General features: G+C 38.7%; 1 protein-coding gene and 1 pseudogene across 1 annotated transcript; one reads left to right on the forward strand and one right to left on the reverse strand.

The window, feature by feature from the left end:
* Positions 1-291: 291 nt before the first annotated feature.
* LOC142841054 (transcription initiation factor TFIID subunit 10 pseudogene) lies at positions 292-947 on the forward strand (annotated as a pseudogene).
* A 5,086-nt stretch (positions 948-6,033) lies between these two features.
* On the reverse strand, positions 6,034-8,688 carry LOC142840287 (melanoma antigen preferentially expressed in tumors-like). Its single transcript, XM_075956877.1, has 3 exons — positions 8,399-8,688; positions 7,409-7,990; positions 6,034-6,544 (listed from the first exon to the last, which is right to left on the reverse strand). Exons 1-3 carry the CDS (start codon positions 8,686-8,688, stop codon positions 6,034-6,036), a joined length of 1,383 nt encoding a protein of 460 aa, XP_075812992.1.
* Between the last annotated feature and the right edge of the window lie 10,434 nt (positions 8,689-19,122).

Raw genomic sequence — 19,122 nt, forward strand, 5'->3', positions numbered from 1 at the left:
TAACCAAATCCAGATCATCTGTGAGGAGCAGCAAGTGCTCTTAACCACTGAGGCAGCTCCTCTGAGCAATTTAATTTTGGAGACTATTTGGAAAACAATCTATTTAACCAGAAACTAGTGAAGGATGGGGGAATGATGCCAGTGTGTCAACAATGGGTATTGAAACAAAGAGCTGGGTGAAAGACATGATACCAAGTCCCAGGTACTTGCACATGCTAAAAGAGAAATCACAGGGCACTGTGACATACTCTTCAATAAATATACTGGTTCGCTGCCTCTCCCACTAGCCCCATGAGCTGCAGTGGTTCAGGCGCGGACCCCGAGGTGGCTCAGGCCTGTGCTGCCTTGGTCGCGGGACCAGCGCTTCCTGTGTTGGCTCACACCATGCTCCCCACCAGCACAGCCACAAAGAACAAGGCCAGCCCCGCGGGGATGGCAGGGGGACCCGGGTCTGGAGCTTCTACTATGCGCACAGCACCCATAGTGGCACGAGCCTGGAGCCAGCGGAAAGTAGCGGGCAGGCCTAGGTGGCAGCAGGCAGCATGGCTCCCTCTGAAGAGGCAATATTCAACAAGGTTTATGGCCTGCCCAGCGCGGCCAATGGAGAAGTGAAGCCCATAGTGTCCAGCACGCCACTGGTGGACTTGTTGATGCAGCTGGAGGATTACACCCCTGCGATCCCAGATGCAGTGACTGGTTATTACCAGAACCGTGCTGGCTTTGAAGCTTCAGACCCACGCATAATCCTCTTCATCTCACTAGCTGCCCAGAAATTCATCTCAGATATTGCTAATGATGCCCTACAGCACTGCAAAATGAAGGACACAGCCTCTGGCAGGTCCCGAAGCAATAGCAAGGACCGCAAGTACACCCTAACCATGGAGGAATTGACCCCTGCCCTCAGGGAATATGGCATCAATGTGAAGAATATGCACTACTTCACCTGAGCCACCTAACCCAGATGTATTTGTCTTTTCCTCTGTCCCCACAGCAGCCTGTTTTCATAATAAATTTTATTGTGACAGGCAAAGAAAAAAAAATAAGTATTGCTGGAAATGTCAAATTAAAAATCTTAGCTAATAATCAGAGATTTTTACACCGGAATTATTTGAAGCTAAGGGGCAGCTTTGCAATGGGGAAGGGGCCATTGCAGCAGGACACTGTTCTATGATTCTGAGCTTTGTTTGTGGAGACACAACTGGCTTAGAGTGTAGGCTCCTCCTGGGACAGATGGGATGAAGTTGGGAAATGGTTGCTTGGCTCACCAAGCATACATGAAAGCATACTTTTTTTGCCCTTTCGCAAACGTTCCGTCAGAATCTGTACCCTTGATAAGGAAGTGGCCTTTGAGCTCAGTTCTTCACACTCTACCTGATATAAACAAGTGCTTTGCTTCTGTATACTTTTTGCCTTGTTTCTAGGTACTTCATTTCTTTTTAATTACTGTTATTTATTGAGACATTGTCTCTTGCAAAGTGAGGTAAGAGTTTCTCATGATCATGTATGCCAGTAAAGGGGGGTCCCGAGTTGAGGTAATGCCTTTTAGTCTGTATAAAAACCATACGAACTAAAGCTTGTTATGCAGTTGTTCATACTCTGCATCCTGTGCCCTGATTTGCGTGAGACCCTTACCCAGAGACCCCAACGCACCAGACGTTGACACTTGTGGGCCTCTCAGTTTGGTATGGGGTTTTCCTTGGTTGGAGAGATGTGATTGGGACTGGAAGGAGTAGCTGCGAGGTGTAAGCAACTGAGCTTTGAGACCACAGAGTCGAGGCTTCCCTGCATGGGGCAGGTCTTTCCTCTGGCCTTTCATCTAGGCCAGGTGGGTCAAGCTATAGGGCTGGCAAACAGTAGTGATTTCAGAGTTCAGATCACAGCCATGTGAGGAACATGAGCGGACATCTAGGACAAGTGAAACATGGAGATACATCTGGAATTGGAGATGGGGGAAAAGTCTGACCTTAATGTGTACTTGTGCCATCAAGTCTTACCTACATGCACAGGTACCAGAATTTCACTTTAAGTACAGCTGCATCTGTGAGACTCACGTGGAAGTGTTGGTGAAGCAGAAATACATACCTAACAGTGTGTATCATATCACATCAACTTTTTCTTAATTCACCAAGATGGACCACAATTTGTCTCTAGGTATTCTACACAGAATTCACAAATACTGCTGAAGCTACAATCTTTTATTATTTCAAATTCCATATCATTCTAAATTATTGCCAATAAATCTAATTCAAACTGTGAGTTTTGGATTTCCAGGGGTTGTTGTCTGTACGTTAAATCTTTCTATTTTTATTTTATGGGTATTGTTTTTTTTCCCACATGGATGTTTGTGTACCATGTATGTGCAGTGCCCAAAGGGGCCTGAAGTCAGGGTCAGATCCTCTGGAACTGGAGGTACAGGTGGTTGTTGTGCCCACAGTGTGGGTGCTGGAAATCAAACCCCAGGTCCTCTGGGAGAGCAGCCGGTGTTCTTAACCACTGACCATCTCTCCAGTCCCTTCTGTAATTATTATGGCTCTTGAAAAATCCATTATTCAAAGCCTTTATCTCAGCTGGCTCTAACTAAAGTGTACATATGGAAATGTTCACTTAAGGCCTCCTGGTGGAATATTTAAGTTTCTGCACTTACAAATGGTAATTCTGGAAATTAAGACTGAGGGGAGAAAACACTTTGCTGTTAGGTTTACACAACATGATTTATAACAAATTAAAATACAAACTAAGTATGTTAATCTATCACACATAATTAGGAACTAGATAAATTTATGCTGTCTTACAAAAGAAGGTATTTGAACTTCTTAAACACCTGTTAAAGGAGCCAGGGAGATAGAACAGCAGGTAAAGGCATCTCCTGCCACACCTGACTGCATGAGTTCAATCCCTTGCACCCACCTGGCAGAAAGAACAAACTCCTACAATTTGTCTCTGAAAGCACACACGCACACGTGTTTGCATATCAAATGTGACAAAATGTTAAAATACTTTGAATATATAAATACATATATTTAAATCATCCCCCAAATATTAGGTTTCATTATGGAATTTTTATGAAATTATTTTTAATTATATAAGAAATCACAGTTAAGAAACTTTGAAAGTTCAAAGAGACCTTGAACTGTTAATATACTGGAAAAATTAAAGGATTTGGTATTTTGAAGGTCATATTGTTTTATGTTGTGATAGTAACGAAAGGTACTGGGAATAAACAGGGAAAGGTTATGGTTTAGAAGCTATGTATGTGTTTCAAGAAGGCAGAGGTCTACTGTAGTGGCTAGTTTGTCAACTTACAGAAACTAGCGTCATGGAGAGAAAGTGGACCATAGATGAAGGACTGTCTCCACCAGATTGACCTGTAAGCAAGTCTGTGGGACATTTTTCTTGATTAATGAATGGTTGATGAAATAGAGCCCAGCCCACTCTGGGAAGTGCTTCCTGGGCAACTGGTCCTGGGTTGTACAAGACATGTTGTTCAACAAGCCACAGAAAGACACTAAGCAGCTTTCCTCCATCTTTCCTGCCTCTGCTTCTGTTCAAATGCCTACTCTGACTTTCCCCAATGATGGCCTGAGATTGGGACTTCATTTCCTTTCTCAGTTGCTTTTGAAGTTTTTATCACAGCCATATAGAAACAATAAAGTACACACACTTAGGTTACCTTTCAAATCTATAGAAAACAAAGTATCCAGAGCACCTGTTTGCACAGGAGTCTCCAGGAATACCATTCACAATGTCAGTTCGACAGGAATAAACTCCAAGTTCTTTGTTCATTGTAGGGTCTAGTTTTCACTTCGGAGCGCAGTTTCTGACAGAAACACGGCAACCAAGGAAAGACAGAGAGAGAAACTATGCCAATATAGGTCCAGTTTCAAATTCCCTAGTGTTCTTATATTGTGAACACATTAATCAGATCCGTACTTCTGAGAGCACAAGATCTCAGAATATATAGTGACAGCCATATGGAAAACACAAAAAACAAAGTTCAAAGAAACAGGTAAAGTTAATTTTAATATTTTATTTAATACAAACTGTCCAATAATTTCCATTTTTACCTTGTAAACAATAAAAGTAAATTGCTCATTACAATGGTATTTTAGTTGGTTTTTGAAATTTTGTGCATTATATAATGATGCAAGCATTATGAAAAATGTGTACAAATTTGAAATGTTATATCACAAATTAATTATGACATATGAATTACAGCATATTTTAACATTCTTTTTCTTATTTAGAAATATAGTGTTACCACCAAAATAAAATTAATAAAAACAAATATTAACTGCCTTGCCATTTTCTTATTACATTTTGCCTGTAAAATATAGTATGAACCAAGGCAGTGGTGGTCCATGCCTTTAATCCCAGAATTTTGGAGGTGGAGTCAGGTGGATCTCTGGGAGTTTGAGCTAAGCTTGGCGTACAGAGTGAATTCCAAAACAGGCTTCAATGCTACACAGAGAAACCCTGTCTTGGAAATAAATTCTATATATAGTTTGAAACATTTACCAGTATCACTACTAATAACAAAATTCAATTACTTTTTTTTAAGACTGAAACCGAAATGATCTCACTTTAAAAAGAAAACAATGTAAAGAATTAAGCCATTGCATTTACTAATTTATTTCAATAGGTCATTATATATAAATTATTACTTACTATCTATTCTTTTTGTTACTGAATGTCTGAAATGCAGTTGTTTTGGCATCTCAACAAAAGCTAATTTTGTATTTTTACCATGACTTGTGATGCAGTATGCATTTAAAGAAATTAACAATATGAGTAAGATATTGTTATGTGTCTGTGTTCATGTGTTGGAGAAGGTGCATGCACTTGACTGTGTGTGCGCACACATGTGCTCATCCTCAAACATGAATGAGTAAAGTCAGTATCTGTTTTCTTTTTCTACACATATTTTCTGAGGGCAGATCTCTCACTGAACTATAATGCACTATATTGCTAGAATGTCTGGCTATGTAGCCCTAATGATCTTCCTTCCTCCACCTTTTCAACACTGGAGTTACAAGTGTGCTCTTTAATGCTCAGCTTTTTACACAAATGCTAGGTTGGGAGCTGAACACAGGAGTGCTCGTGACTGAGGCATTTCCTTAGCCCTGTGTAAATTCTTAATTACCTACTTTACATACACCATTTCTAAGTAATTCTAGGATGTGCAAACTGAATTTATAATGGTGTTCTATTTTGGAGTATAAAGTCAGTTAGACTCAGTACTCAAACAGGGCTAGTATGCATCATAGCAAATGGGGCACAGCTAATGGAAAAGAGAAACAAGCTGTATATAGGGAATGACTTATACAGCTAAGGAAATGTACAGGATTGACAGAACTGGGAGTGGAATAGGGGAACTACAGTAGGGGGAATATTATGGCAAGGATCCTAAGTCCTACCTAAAAAATCATGTGACAAAGGCTAGACACCCAACTGAAGACTTCATGGGAAGTAGTGGAAACTTTACAGTTGGCCTACATCAAGGAATTGTCCAATTATAATTATGTTCTTGAGGTTATACTGAAACATCAGAGCCTCTGCTTGCCTGCTTTCCTTGTCCACTACTAAATCTTGGCGGTTTCCCCAGAGCAACCAAAACCGCCTATAGTAACTTAGGGGATGGAAACATTGTCTCATAAAAAATCCACCACCATATCCTCAAATATAGGCAGGAAAGGCTGTCATTGTTCTGATTTGTGTGGTGTACCAACAATTGAACGAACAGTATGAGCAGAAATATAGCAAACTAGGAGTTGATCATCCTGTATTACATGCACATCACTGTGATCAGTAAAATGAAATATATTGATAGTATACAAGAGATACACAGGAATTCTCAAAGTCCTCCATTTTTTTCTAAATTATTCTGCATACTACTTAGTTTATGTATCTATTTTCCCTAGGTGTAATTTCCCTCAATGTAAGAACCTTCTATATTGCATATATGAGTTTAGGAAATAACATTTAGTACTTAAGTAGTACATACCATATTGAAATGGTGTAAGACTGTGAAATTTACTATGGGTAAGTGATCCATTTCATGTCATTCCTTCCTGCAATCTGTAGCATTGCCTTCAGTTGTAGTTGTACAATGGCAAGCCTCCATCGGTCTAATCGGCCCTGAAAATGCCATCGTTCATAGCAATGTATAGGGATAGGATATATCACGTATTTTAGCCTCATCAAGGGTGTTAAACTATGCATGATATGCACAAGCATAGGCATTGTGATGGGGTTAGCAGCAAAGCCCAGGACACGGAGACGAGTACAACGAACTAGGGCAGGGATAAGAACAGAGATTGCAGAATCATTTATAAGGCAATGACTTATCTCTAGATGCTTAAGAGTACCAGAGAGATTTAACAGAAGAGTTTGAAAGGGTACAAAGTCATCCCAATTCATTGGGTTGTTACTAAGATTCAACATCTTTACGTGGGAAACCTGAGGGCACTGGGCTAGAAATCTGAAGTCTCTGTACGATATATCACAGAATGACAGATACAAAACATCCAGGTTAAGTGGCAGAACTCTGTAGGGAGAAAACAACAATAAAACTTCTTAAGAATGAGGATTGAATGATAAACACTATATCTTTATATCCAGAATAAACCACTTTTCTCATGCACTACAAATGGGTATTAATAAGTTAATCTTTACTTTGTTTGCTTAATAGTTTCATGACTCTGGAGAAAATTTCTTAGGCAGTAACTTACTATGTAGTCCTGGCTGTCCTGGAACTCACTATAGAGATCATACCTCATTGAACTCAGAGAATCTGCCTGTCTTTGCTTCCCGAGTGCTGAGATTAAAATCCTGTGCCACCAAACCTGGCTGAAAGTTTTGTGTACAGCACTGAGATACTATTTCTTTTAATATTAAGAATGTGTAAAGGGTATTATAGTTGATTATTTCAAGAAATATTAAGAGAAAAACTAACACACTTGATACTTAAAATATTATCCATTGTAGATTTCAGTTCACGTTTTTAGTGGAAAGGGATCAGAAAGAGCAATCAACTGAAAATTACCTTTGGTCGGTCCCTAAATACCATCCTCTACTTTCATGGCCTATACCTTGGTGACTACATATTAGTAAAGTGATCTGACATTGTAAACCATTGGCATCAGTGCTATAGAAAAAAGTGTTCCACCATCTCAATTCCTCTTTATTCTCATTTCTAGAGGGCTAGTGGTTTTTCACCTTCATATTTCTGCACATATCTTTAAATTGCTGGCTGCTTAATTTTTGTAATTCCTCCTCCAGTTTCAAATTCCCAAAAGTGACAGAGTGGAAATCATAAAAGGCTTTGAGGAGTTTAGGAATATCCATGAATATTTTCTATGTTGTCCCAAGACTTATCCGGGAAACCCAGAAACCTGTCTGAAACTCTTACCTGAGCACGCTGTCCAGATGGTTTTTGAGACTGAACGAATACAATTTGAGTTTCTTAAGGTTTTCCATACGTTGCAAATGACTAAGGAAATTTTTAAAGACATTCCCACTCAGAGATCTAAAAGTGACTTTAAACAGACTAAGGCTCTTTAGGTGGCTCATCTGAGACAGGATGTTGGTGATATCACTCAGTGAACCCTTATCAACTGACAGCTGATTAACACAGTTGAGATCAAGAATTCTCAGGGTGCATTTGTAGTCATCCAATTTATCAACTTGCAAATCTCGACAGCATATGTGCAAAGCACCGAAACTCTCCCTAATTTTCCTCATAAGCAACATTGAATATTCCCTTTCCATTAAAGAGCCATCCAGGGAAAGATCCATTAGTAATTCTATAGGCCTGGGTAAATGAATTGAGGACTCTAAATCTGTCAAACAAAACTGTTCTTCCATTCTCGTGACAGAGTTTTCAGAGTAAGTACAAGCGTGAAAACAGAAAGGTGGATTGATTCTGACTTCAGGGCATGTGATCCTACAGTCAATGTCTTGTCTTAAATCTAGGATCCTCAGTTTAGGTTTCCTGTAGGGGTAAGAGGAGATAGAACATCTGAGAAATAGCAAACAGTAATGAAACCCAGAAGAGTCAATGATGACATATAGGAACAAATCCTTTTATCCATAGCTGGTACTCCTTGTACTAAGTACCAACAAGTCTTCGCCATGAAAATTCATCTTCTTCTTCTCCCATCCTTTGTACACCTTAAATACCCTCCAGTCTTAAAGCTCCTGTCTTTCTCTTAAGTAACACCCATTACATAAACCTATCAATAGAATCCTCAATAACAGATTTCCTAAGGAATATTGAAGACATCAGTCTTTAATGTGTTTCCAAGTTTTAGCTGAGTCTTACAAATAAAACTTCTGCATTCACTAGTTACTCGTTCTAAGACCTCCTTTGTCTTACCATATCTCTATTATACAGTCTTACCGAGAAGAAGAGTTCTTTGCAGGATATAGTGGAAGATTCTCAATCATGGCTATCAGGAGTTCACGATGAGGTTCCCGTAGAGTTAATGTCCCAAGATGGAGACAGTAAAAGGGCCAAACTTTCACCATCTCACCCAATATATTCTTATGCCCACCCTTGAAGGCAGCAATGAACAATGGAATAAAAAGATCTCTTGGAATATACTCCAGAGCATGGATTGCTGCAGACTCATGTCTCAGCAAACACTGTATAGCAAGATCCATCAGAGTTTTGGGGTTCTTTGCATCCATTTTTGTGAACCTGCATCAGGAGGAGAAACATTTAGAAGTTCTGGGAAAACACATAGGGTCTTCTTTGCAACCTGTGCTAGTAAAGAAGAAATGATTTAAAAGAGAAATCAATCAGCCACCACCTCTTTGTGTCTTCTACTAAAGACACAAAATAGAAATAGACTTCTGAGTTTATAGCCGTATGTGTTTATGTGTGTGTTACTACTCTCTCCCCCATGTATACATAGTCTGTATTTTGTAAAATGTCATCAAAATGGGTAGTAAGTAAGCAGAAAACAATTTTGGTCACTTATCTTTATGAATGCCAGTATTTTCCCTCCCCTCAGTAGTAGATAAGCTATGATGAAGAAAAAGATAAATCTACAAAGTGGTACAATGGTAAATATTAAAACATCAAATTAATTGTGATTAAAGAGAAAAAGAATGACAATCTAGCCCTTGATTTTTCTCACTCCCATCACTATATTTGTGGCAGATGAAGACACCAAACGTCTACAAGATACACATAAAGGAAGATGGTTAAGAACTTAAAGTTGATCATAAAACATTTAGAAACATTAGTCATAAATTAATCCTAAAGATGAAAAAAACATAAAATCAAAATAAGGCAGTTTGGGGCAAAGACTTCAAAACTGTTCAACTCAAAGCTGTATGTTGTCTGACACGTGGAAAGTAGAAATTAAATAGTCAATCTGATCATGGAATAATGACTTCAAAAGTCTAGGATAGGTGGCAGGGGTTGGGGTGACAAAACACAGTTAGATATAATTCCTGTAACCTGGAGGTTGGTATGGACATATTACAATGAGTCTTAGTAATATGATTTATGAGTATGTGTTACAAAAAAAGCATATCAAATGCATATCAAATAAACAATATGGAGGGTTTAAGACTGCAGTCTTTGAAACACACAGACTCTGAGAAAATAAATTGATGTGGATAGGAGAAACATTTAAGAAAATTTGTTAATGATGGAAAAAGACAAAATGGGGGGAGGGGATTAAGAATGCTGTAACACATAAAAGAGTCAGAAAGTTCCTAAAATTTTCCTTCTACTGCCAGAATGACAACAAATCCTCTGAAATGCCTACATAGCACTGATAAAAAGAAAACAGTATGATAAATTGGATTGTAAAACAATGTAGTATCATATGAATACACAAAATAAGGAAAATTTTGAAGCAAAAACTTTAAAACAATCAGAAACAAATTAACTGTTGCTTATCACCTACCTAATATGGTACTTTGCTACAGCATCTTGTACACTTTTCATGGCATTGTCTTTTGATAAAATACCTTGATGACTAAGATTTAAAAAGTGTTACACTTTCTTGACGTTTCTAGGATTTCAATCTCAGGGACATGGCTAAGGGTCTTAAAAAGGTGGTCTTTTGTTGTAGCTCAAAGTGCAAGAGAGGGCAAGTGATTCCTTTTGGTGAAGAACTTTCTTATGTGTGAAGAAAAAGTCAGTCTAGAAAGGAAGGCACTGGACAGTCTCATGTAACAAAGTAGCTGATTTCACACACTGTTACAAATGTTAGTCAAATGTATTCAAGAATTTTCTATTTAATGTTAGAGAAATGTATTCAAGAATTTGCTTTTTGCACTCTATTACCAGGTCACATGGTGTAGGAGGGTCTTCTATTTCTTATTTTCATTGATTAAATAAAGAAATCTGCCTTGGCATTTGATAGGGCGGCCCTAAGATGGGCGTGGCAGACAACAGAATTGTGGGAGGAAAAAGACAGTCTGGCAGACACCATGGCTCTCCTCTTTGAGAAGAACACTGGTTAGACTCATGCCGGTAAGCCACAGTTAAGTGGCAAAACACATTAATGGAGATGGGTAAAACGAATATGTAATAGTTAGCCAATAAGAGGTTAGAACAAATGGGCCAGGCAGCAATTTAATTAATACAGATCTCTGTGTGATTATTTCAGGTATAAACTAGCCTGGTGGTGGGGACAGGGCCTGCCGCACCTCTTTACAACAGAGTGGCTGCCCAATGTGGTCTACTAACTCCATGTAAAACCTGAGAGTGCTTAAAAAGGAGAGAGAGAGAGTTTAACACAACTTTTTGTTGTTTGTGCGTGGCATGCTACAGAAAGAATTTCTGACTCAGCAGCCTTACAAAAAAAAAGCCACACCATTTTAAAACGCAGCTTCCTGGGCCCTATTGCCCATGCAATCTCCAGCTATGGAGCATTTCTGGGCCCGGATATTTCTGTGCCCACTCAGGGTTGAGAGGAAACTGGTTGAGACCATGCCTGTGACTCAGCGCTCCCTGCCTGGGCAGGCGGCGGGATCAGGTTTACTAGGTGTGCATAACCAGGGGAGCATGGTGGATTCCTGCCACCATACACAGAGATGTTTTCAGGCTGCGCAGTGGTCTGCAGGGCAGAATAGGCTCTAACTCAAATAAAAAGCTCATTCTCAGAGTTAAAGTGTTGAGTGTGGCTCCTACATAAAGGCAGAAGGGAAAAAGCCGCACAGTTTTAAAACACTGGCTTTCTGGGCTATGCTCCTACCTCAACCTCTGTTTCTCGTGGGAGACAGAGAATTTGGATGGGCTTTTGTGAGTAAAGTGCTACGACTTACTTGATGGCAATGTGGACTGCTGTGTACCTGGAACTGTGCGCTGCTCAGGGGCACCAAATGGCTCTGAGGCAGGAGTGTCTCCTGCCATGCTGAACTGTGTTGATCTCAGGTAGAAAACAGTTGTAATTATCATAATAACAGTACAGTTAAGGTTTAGACTGGGCAGGAAACAGGTGGTACCGTATTACCCCTACATGGTGCAACTTAAGTTTTTAAGAAGTGCTTAGCATTTTAAGAAGTGCTCTTGGATAGTAAAGAATTACAGATTCACAATAGGACAGATTCAGACATAAAAGACCTCTAAATGGGTCATAGTGTTAGATAGACATAGGTAGGCTTGGGAGAGAAAAGAAAAATAGTATTAAAATGTCATGAAGTAAAGTTAATGCTTTAGAAAAAGGGTAAAGTCTTTAAAGAGACAGAATAAAGTGATAAGAGTAAAAGTAAGCCACATAAAAATGGAAAATTCACAGACAATCTGGATTTTTTTGCATTATTGTGTTTTCTTTGAATTTTTTGACTGTAAAGGAGCTAAGTATAGAGAGACATTTCATTATACGGGCTGCCAAGCTAAACCAGAATGGATACCATAAGGGTATTATGACTTCAAAATTTGGGTCTAAGGACATGATGCTTTGGAAAAGAGGTTCTTCTTTTGTTTTCACAGAGGATGAGACCCTGTGGATTGCTTCTATCCCAATATGGCATGACAGACCACACCCTTCCTGAAAGGTCATTGTGAACTACTTCAGAAAATTACTTCACCCAACTGCTGACTTAGATGAACCTGACACACAGGTTATATCATGAAAGACCTGATTAACAGCGCCCCCATACAGCATGAAGCAGTTTGGAGAGAAATAACTGCACCCATATTGCCAAATGCTGTTTATAAATGTTCTTTTACATTTAAAGTGGGATATGATATAGATATGAATAATTTTCATTGATATGAATCTTGGTTTACTGATACTAATTTAAGGTCAATCTTATTATATGTATATGTATTTCTGCTCTTGATTAAGGTATTGTGATTGTGTAGTTCATTTAAAAATGTAACATATAATTAGTAAATATAGGTTGTTAATGGATAATCATCAATAATAGTCAAGCTTGTAGTCATGTTAATTATATTTTCTAGATATATAGAGGTATATTTTAGTTAAATAGGCATTCTTCATATCTTTCAAAAACTACAGAATATGGCATTTTAAATGTTTTAATAACTTAGGGCTTTTCATGACAATAAGACACATCTGCTCCTGGCAGCACCAGCTACTTCAAGAGGAGGATGGGCATTGAAGAGGCTCCTTATAGAATTTGCTAGCCATTTGGGCAAGAAACTGCTCTTGCCTGGACTTTTGCATAAACTGGACACAAAGATCCCACAGAGAGAGGACTACTGAACTTGCCTAAAGGTGAGATGATCTTTTGGGGTTCCTGATTCATGAGAGAGTCTGCGAGACATTGTGCAGGATACAAAAGAAAGTGACTGAACTGTCTTTGAAATTTCCTGCTTCATGGAAAAGTCTGCTGGATACTATGGGCCTGAAGGCCAAAGATGGATGCCCCAACAGTACAAAAGAACTTTGGGTGACTGTCCAGGCAGTGAGATGTCTCTGTCATTTCTAGAGTTTTCTTATTTCTTGTTTACTTAGGTAATATTATATCCTTCTGAAGTCTTTGATGGAGTTGAAGAATGCTTAGTTATAGTTATAGTTTTCCTTTGTTATGATAAAAGATAAACTAGATATAAATATAACTAATTTTTGCTTTATAACTGTTTTGTTATATGTAATTTTACTATGTTAAAGTTAAAGCCTCTCTTTTTTGTTTAAACAGAAAAAGGGAAATGATGTAGGAGGGTCTTCTGTCTATGTCTTACTTTCATTGGTTAAATAAAGAAAATTGCCTTGGCTTTTGATAGGGCAGCCCTTAGATGGGCATGGTAGACAGAACAGAATTCTGGGAGGAAGACAGTGCGGCAGACATCATGGCTCTCCTCTCAGAGATGGATGCTGATTAGACTCATGCTGGTAAGCCACAGTCAAGTGGCAATACAGATTATAAGAAATGGGTTAGATCAATATGTGATAGTTAACCAATAAGGGGATAGAAATAATGGACCAGGCAGTAATTTAATTAATACAATTTGGTGTGGTCATTTCCGGTATAAACTAGCCGGGTGGTGGGGACACAGACCGCCACTCTCATTACAACAGAGTGGTGCCTGTTCCTAAGAATATCTGTAAATATTCTGGGACTTTGGTTCAAAATTCAATTGTGGATGTGCCTGATATGATTGAATAAGGATTCCAGATGCCATTTTAAGGGTTTTGGAACAATGCTATTTAAATTTGACTTTTCCCTGACAAACTCAAAATTAAAAAAACATTTAAGATGTTCTCCCTAAGTTGATGTTTAAATGTAATTCAATTTCAAAAATATCTACATTTTACTGAGTTAGACGGCCTGATGGTAAAGTTCATATATGAAAGAATACACAGGAATAGCTAAGAAGAGAGAAGGAAGCCACTTGAGAAGGGACTCCTGATACCAAGAAAATAAAAACTTTCTAGAGAATGTCTGTAATTACAATATCTTGTCAGAAGAGACAAATAAGGCAGAAGAAATGGCTCAGTGGTTAAGAGCATTGCCTGCTCTTCCAAATGTCCTGAGTTCAATTCCTGGCAAACACATGATGGCTCACAACCATCTGTAATGAGGTCTGGTGCCCTCTTCTCTCCTGCAGGCATACACACAGATAGAATATTGTATATATAATAAATAGATATTTTAAAAAATAAAAGAGACAAATAGCTGAATAAAATAGGTGAGAACACTCCAGTAGATAAGGCAGAAAGATTATAAGTGCCACTGAGGATGGAATACTCCAAGGAAACAAGGCCTTCTAGACACAACAGGAATGATGCCCTTATAAACTCACAGAGACTGTGGCAACATGTGCATGGCCTGCATAAGTGGACGCAAGCCTCCATACCTAAATAAAAAGTTATCTATCTCTGATTAATAATACTCATAAAGAAAAAATAGTTTTCTCCATGATGAGTCTCACTGGATATGAAACCAGATTTAAGAGCAAGATCTATGCCTGGCACTAACTAGTTAACACAAAATGAACTCGATGTATTTGGAGGGTTTCTGCCAAATAAGGTATCATATGGGTAATTTTTTAAATCTTATATGTCTTTTGCTTTTAAATTATGGTTTCAGTGCTGTGGGATATTCTTTTTGAACATTGTGAAAATTTGTCTTTACCAAGGCAACTTCTGTTTGGATTAAAAAAAAAACTGAATGGCCAATAGCAAGACAGGACTTCCAGGCAATGATAGGAACTCTTGGAAGAAAGTCATAATTTACTAATGAGCAGAGTAGACTTATAGTATGGAGGAGAGGTAACGAGCCATGTGGCAGAATGAATATTAATATTAATGGGTTAAGTTTTGAGAGCTAGTTGAGAACAAGCCTAAGCCAAGGCAAAGTATTCATAGTTAATAGGAAATCAACATGTCATTATTTCGTCACTGGCAGTCCAAAGATTTTATGACTACACTTCAGATTTTGTTCTGACGGGTTTTCTCTGTGTGTGAATGTGTGTTTTTCTTGTGTTTTTTTTTCTGCCTTTCTTTTTTTCTGTTTATCTGTTTGTACAGACCTATTCTGGTTTTCTTTTATTCTATCTTAGTTTATATTATTTTGTTAATCTTGTTTGTTTTCTAATGAGAGCAAGAGATAGAAAAGGTAAAGGTTTGGGGGAATGGGGAGGAATGGGGAGTTTGGGGGAGAGGAAATGGTAATCAGAATATATTGTATTAAAATGTATTTTCAGTAAAGAAAGAACTGCTGTTAAATAAAAGAATAGAAATGTGCACTCTATGCTCTCTCTCTCTCTCTCTCATGTAAGAATGTGATATAAAAAACATATTACCTATCCTTTGTGCAAAATAAATGTAAGTGCTATTAGAGCAGAAAGTGAAGAATATACTATTCCTTCAGTGAAGGATATGAAAGAAATGGGAAAGGAGAAAAAGGTGGGAATGTGTAGTACTTTTTAAAAAGACAGTTTTATTCTGGGTTATGTGAATGACAGTAATATTTCCCATACCAACAATATAAATACATTTAGAGTTCTATACCAGCATCTGTTGTGGAATATTAGTTAAAGAGATGTTTATGCTGTGGAATATTTGTTTAATTATACAAAGATGTGTTGCATTTGTTTAACTCTGTAAAGGTATGTTACTTTGCCTGCTTAGCACACACATTTGGCCTAATAAAGATGTGAACAGTCAATAGCTAGCCAGAGAAGAATAGGCAGGCCTGGCAGGTAGAGAGAATACATAGGAGGAGAGAAGAGAAAGAAGGGAAAAAAGGAGTAGAAGGGACACAGGGGCCAGCCACCAAGCTATACAACAAGCTGTGGTGTTAAGAAGTAAATAAAAATATAGAGAATAGAGAATGATAAAATACCCTTGAGGCAAAATGTAGACAGAATAATTTAAGTTAAGAAAAGCTGGCTAGAAACATGGTAAACTAAGGCCAGGAACTCACAAGTAAGAATGAGTCTCTGTATATAGAATAGCCACGTCCCAAAAGTTCTAGCGCCAGTTCTGGATGAAGGTGTGAGGAATGAGGAAAAGTCACTTCCAAATATAATGTGTCTCTGATAAAATGATGGACTCCCTACCTCAAAGGTCAGCCCAAACTTCTCACTAGCATTAATTCATTCTGGGAAATTTGGGGACTGTGATTCTGCTATTGGCACTAGTCAATGTGAGAGAAAAATATTTTTTCCTCTTTAGTGTCTGAGGGATAGCCAGCCAGGTGCAATCTTGAGAGCGGCCGACACTTAAGACAAAGCTACTCTGGTGAATAAGAACTAGAGAGAGGCTCCCACACCAGATTTATGGGGAGACACCTGTAGAAGGCAGTGAAGGGTTGGGTGAATGACAGGCAAGGACGCACTGAAAAAGACAGGCAGCAGCTCCTCGGGAACTGAAGGCCCCACCACTCTGAGCTCACACCACTTGCATGTTAATGAGAAATCTCTGCCACCTTGTGAGGACACTGATGATCCCATGCGTGAGGTTGGGGAACAGTCCTACATCTGAAGTCACTTACCTTCTGGTTCAGAGCTGGTGAAACTGAGAATCCTGAGTTTCAGGTCCACGAAGGCCTTAGGTTGTAGCAGCCTCTTCCCTCTCACAGATGATCTACTGTTGGGTGAGAAGTGAGTGCGCTAAGACAAAAATCCCAACACACACCTCAGGGCTCTATTTCCTTCTCCTGTCCTCTTCATTCACTCATTATTATTTCTACTTTTAAAATAGAACATTTTATTATTTGGAAAGTTCACAATGCATAAAATGTATTCTATTAATATCTGACCCCAGTACTGCCCACATATCCTCCTGGATCAATTCCCCCCTCTAAATGCCTCCCCACCTTATGTGCTCTTTTTCACAGACATTGGGTATGATTCGTTCTACTTTTGCCCAAACTGAGTTTTAACTTAATAATCTACTGTACATTACTACTGTGAGTATCTGCTGCATAGCTGTTGGGGACAGTAGTTGACTTTAACACTTTCTGTGCATCCTGCTATATATAGTTTAGCTATTACAGTGGTTTCTTTTCTTCTTTCTTTTTGGGACTTGATACTGAGCCTTCCACAGAGGGCTATACACTATGAAAAGATAAACCTGAAGGTGTCACATACCCATCCAATGTGATACAGAAGTCACAACAAAAAATTATAAGAAATATGAAAAAGCCAGGCAAATGAATATATCTCCTCAATGCCATATCAAAAAAATGCAGAAGTACTTACAATGCTGAACACATAGTCTAAACGTATACTTGAGAAAAAAAGTATGGTTTGAAACTGAACAAACCAGGGGTGGGAGGAGTCAGTAAACATAAGTACTTCATGGTTTTTGCTTCCAGATTTCTGTCTTAAATTCTTACCCTGACTTCCCTGGATAATGGACATATAAGAGGAAAAGTTAAATAAAACCTTTCCTCCCCAACTTGTTTTCAGTTATTGTGTTATCACAGAAACAAGAAAGCAAACTGGAACAAGAATGTATAGACTATTACATTCAATAGCTACAGGATACGTATCTTCTCAGCAGTCCATGGGATATTCTGTGATACAGATACCAATGTAAGTCACTGGGCAAGTAAAAACTATTTAAAAGTAAAAATAACGTTTTCTATCTTATCAGATCCTAAAGCAGTAAAATTATAAATCACTATCAAGGGAAATGACACAAATGAAACAATCCAAATAAAATTAAACATTATACCACAATGGTCTATGGGTAAAGGAAGCAATCAGGAATTACTGAAATCTGGTTTGGTAAGTCTAAGAAACACCTCAAGGAATAGAAGCTATTGCCATTGTGCTCAGCTGCCTAAGAGAACTTGAAGCTAGGACACTACTGTGAAAGTCACCACACATTTCAGGCCTAGGACTTGGAGGAACTGGGCTGGAAACAGCCCTCAAGTCTCATCCATAAGGACTAGGTCTTACAATTTTCAATGTGCTATGCCAGCTGCTAACAGAGAAAGGCAATCAATAATCATATGTAGCTTTGAACCCATTGTCTTAGTTGTTTTTCTATTGCTGTGAAGAGACACCATGACCAAGGAAAATATGAAAAAGTAACATTTAATTAGGGGTTTGCTTACAGTTTCAGAGGCTTAGTCCTTGAAAATCAAGGTGAGGAGTAAGGTGACTGACTGGCAGGCAGGTCTGGCGATGGGGCAGTAGCTGAGAGCTTACTTCCTCATCTGCATGCAGGAGGAAGAGAGAAAGTGAGACTGGGCCTGGAACTGGCTTTTGAAATGTCAAAACCCACTGCCCAGTAACAGGCTTTCTCAAACAAGGCCACAATCCCTAATCCTTCCTAAATAGTTCACCAACTAGGAATCAAACATTCAAATACTTGAGCCTATGGGAGCCATCCTCGTTCAAACTACTCCATCCTACTCCCTGGTCCGCATAAGTCTGGAGTCCTATCTTAATGCAAAATGCACTCAGTCCAACTTCAAATGTCCCCACAGTCTTTCAGTCTCCAGACTGTTTACAATTCCAGATCTTAAAGTTTCTTGTGAGACTCAGGGTAATCTCTTAACTGTAAGCCCTGTAAAATCAAAATAAAAAATCAAATTACATACTCCTAACATTGAATGACACAAAAATTATATTACTATTCCAAAAGAGAGGAGGAAAGGGTCCATAGTGAATAAGTACTGGAGCAAAGCAAGACTGAAACCCATCAGGGAAATTCTGTATCTCTATGATTGATGTTAAAGCGATTATTTGGTGAATCTTCATATCTCCCACTCCTCCTAGTGTTGTTGACTACATCATCAGTTTTCCTTAACAATGGAGCAAGATTCCACAACCCGTTTACACCTGTATCTCCCTTTAAAGAAGACAGAAACATGGGACTTAAGGTACCAACTTACGTTTACCTGGGTTAAAACCTGTCCCATCCATGACTTACATTTACATGAGCTTTGACATGGTAATAGATTCTGATAGAATACCCTGGCAGCTGAAAACCCAAAGTCCTGCTGAGACTGTCTTAATGTCATTGTGCAACTGTTATCAGTCAGCCAAATTCATATTTCAGGGAGAACTGTTTTTGAGACAGTTCCCAAGATGTCCTGCTGTTGTGGAACAGTCTTTCTATATGCTATGAATATGTATTACTCTCATTGGTTACAAAGAGCTCAATACCCTATAGCTAGGCAGGAGGAGGTTAGATGGGAAAACTAGACTAAAAGGATGCTGGATGAAGAAGT

This window comes from Microtus pennsylvanicus, chromosome X (assembly GCF_037038515.1).
Source record: "Microtus pennsylvanicus isolate mMicPen1 chromosome X, mMicPen1.hap1, whole genome shotgun sequence".
NCBI classification, from domain to species: domain Eukaryota; kingdom Metazoa; phylum Chordata; class Mammalia; order Rodentia; family Cricetidae; genus Microtus; species Microtus pennsylvanicus.

Bases quoted from the DNA above. Each gene is read 5' to 3' on its own strand.
- LOC142840287 (XM_075956877.1), bottom strand. From the start codon at position 8,688: ATGGATGCAAAGAACCCCAAAACTCTGATGGATCTTGCTATACAGTGT. The intron at 7,991-8,398 runs GTAAGACTGTAT...TTACCCCTACAG, and splicing joins GCAAAGAACTCTTCTTCTCG to GAAACCTAAACTGAGGATCC. The intron at 6,545-7,408 runs GTAAGAGTTTCA...TTCTCCCTACAG, and splicing joins CATCTGGACAGCGTGCTCAG to AGTTCTGCCACTTAACCTGG.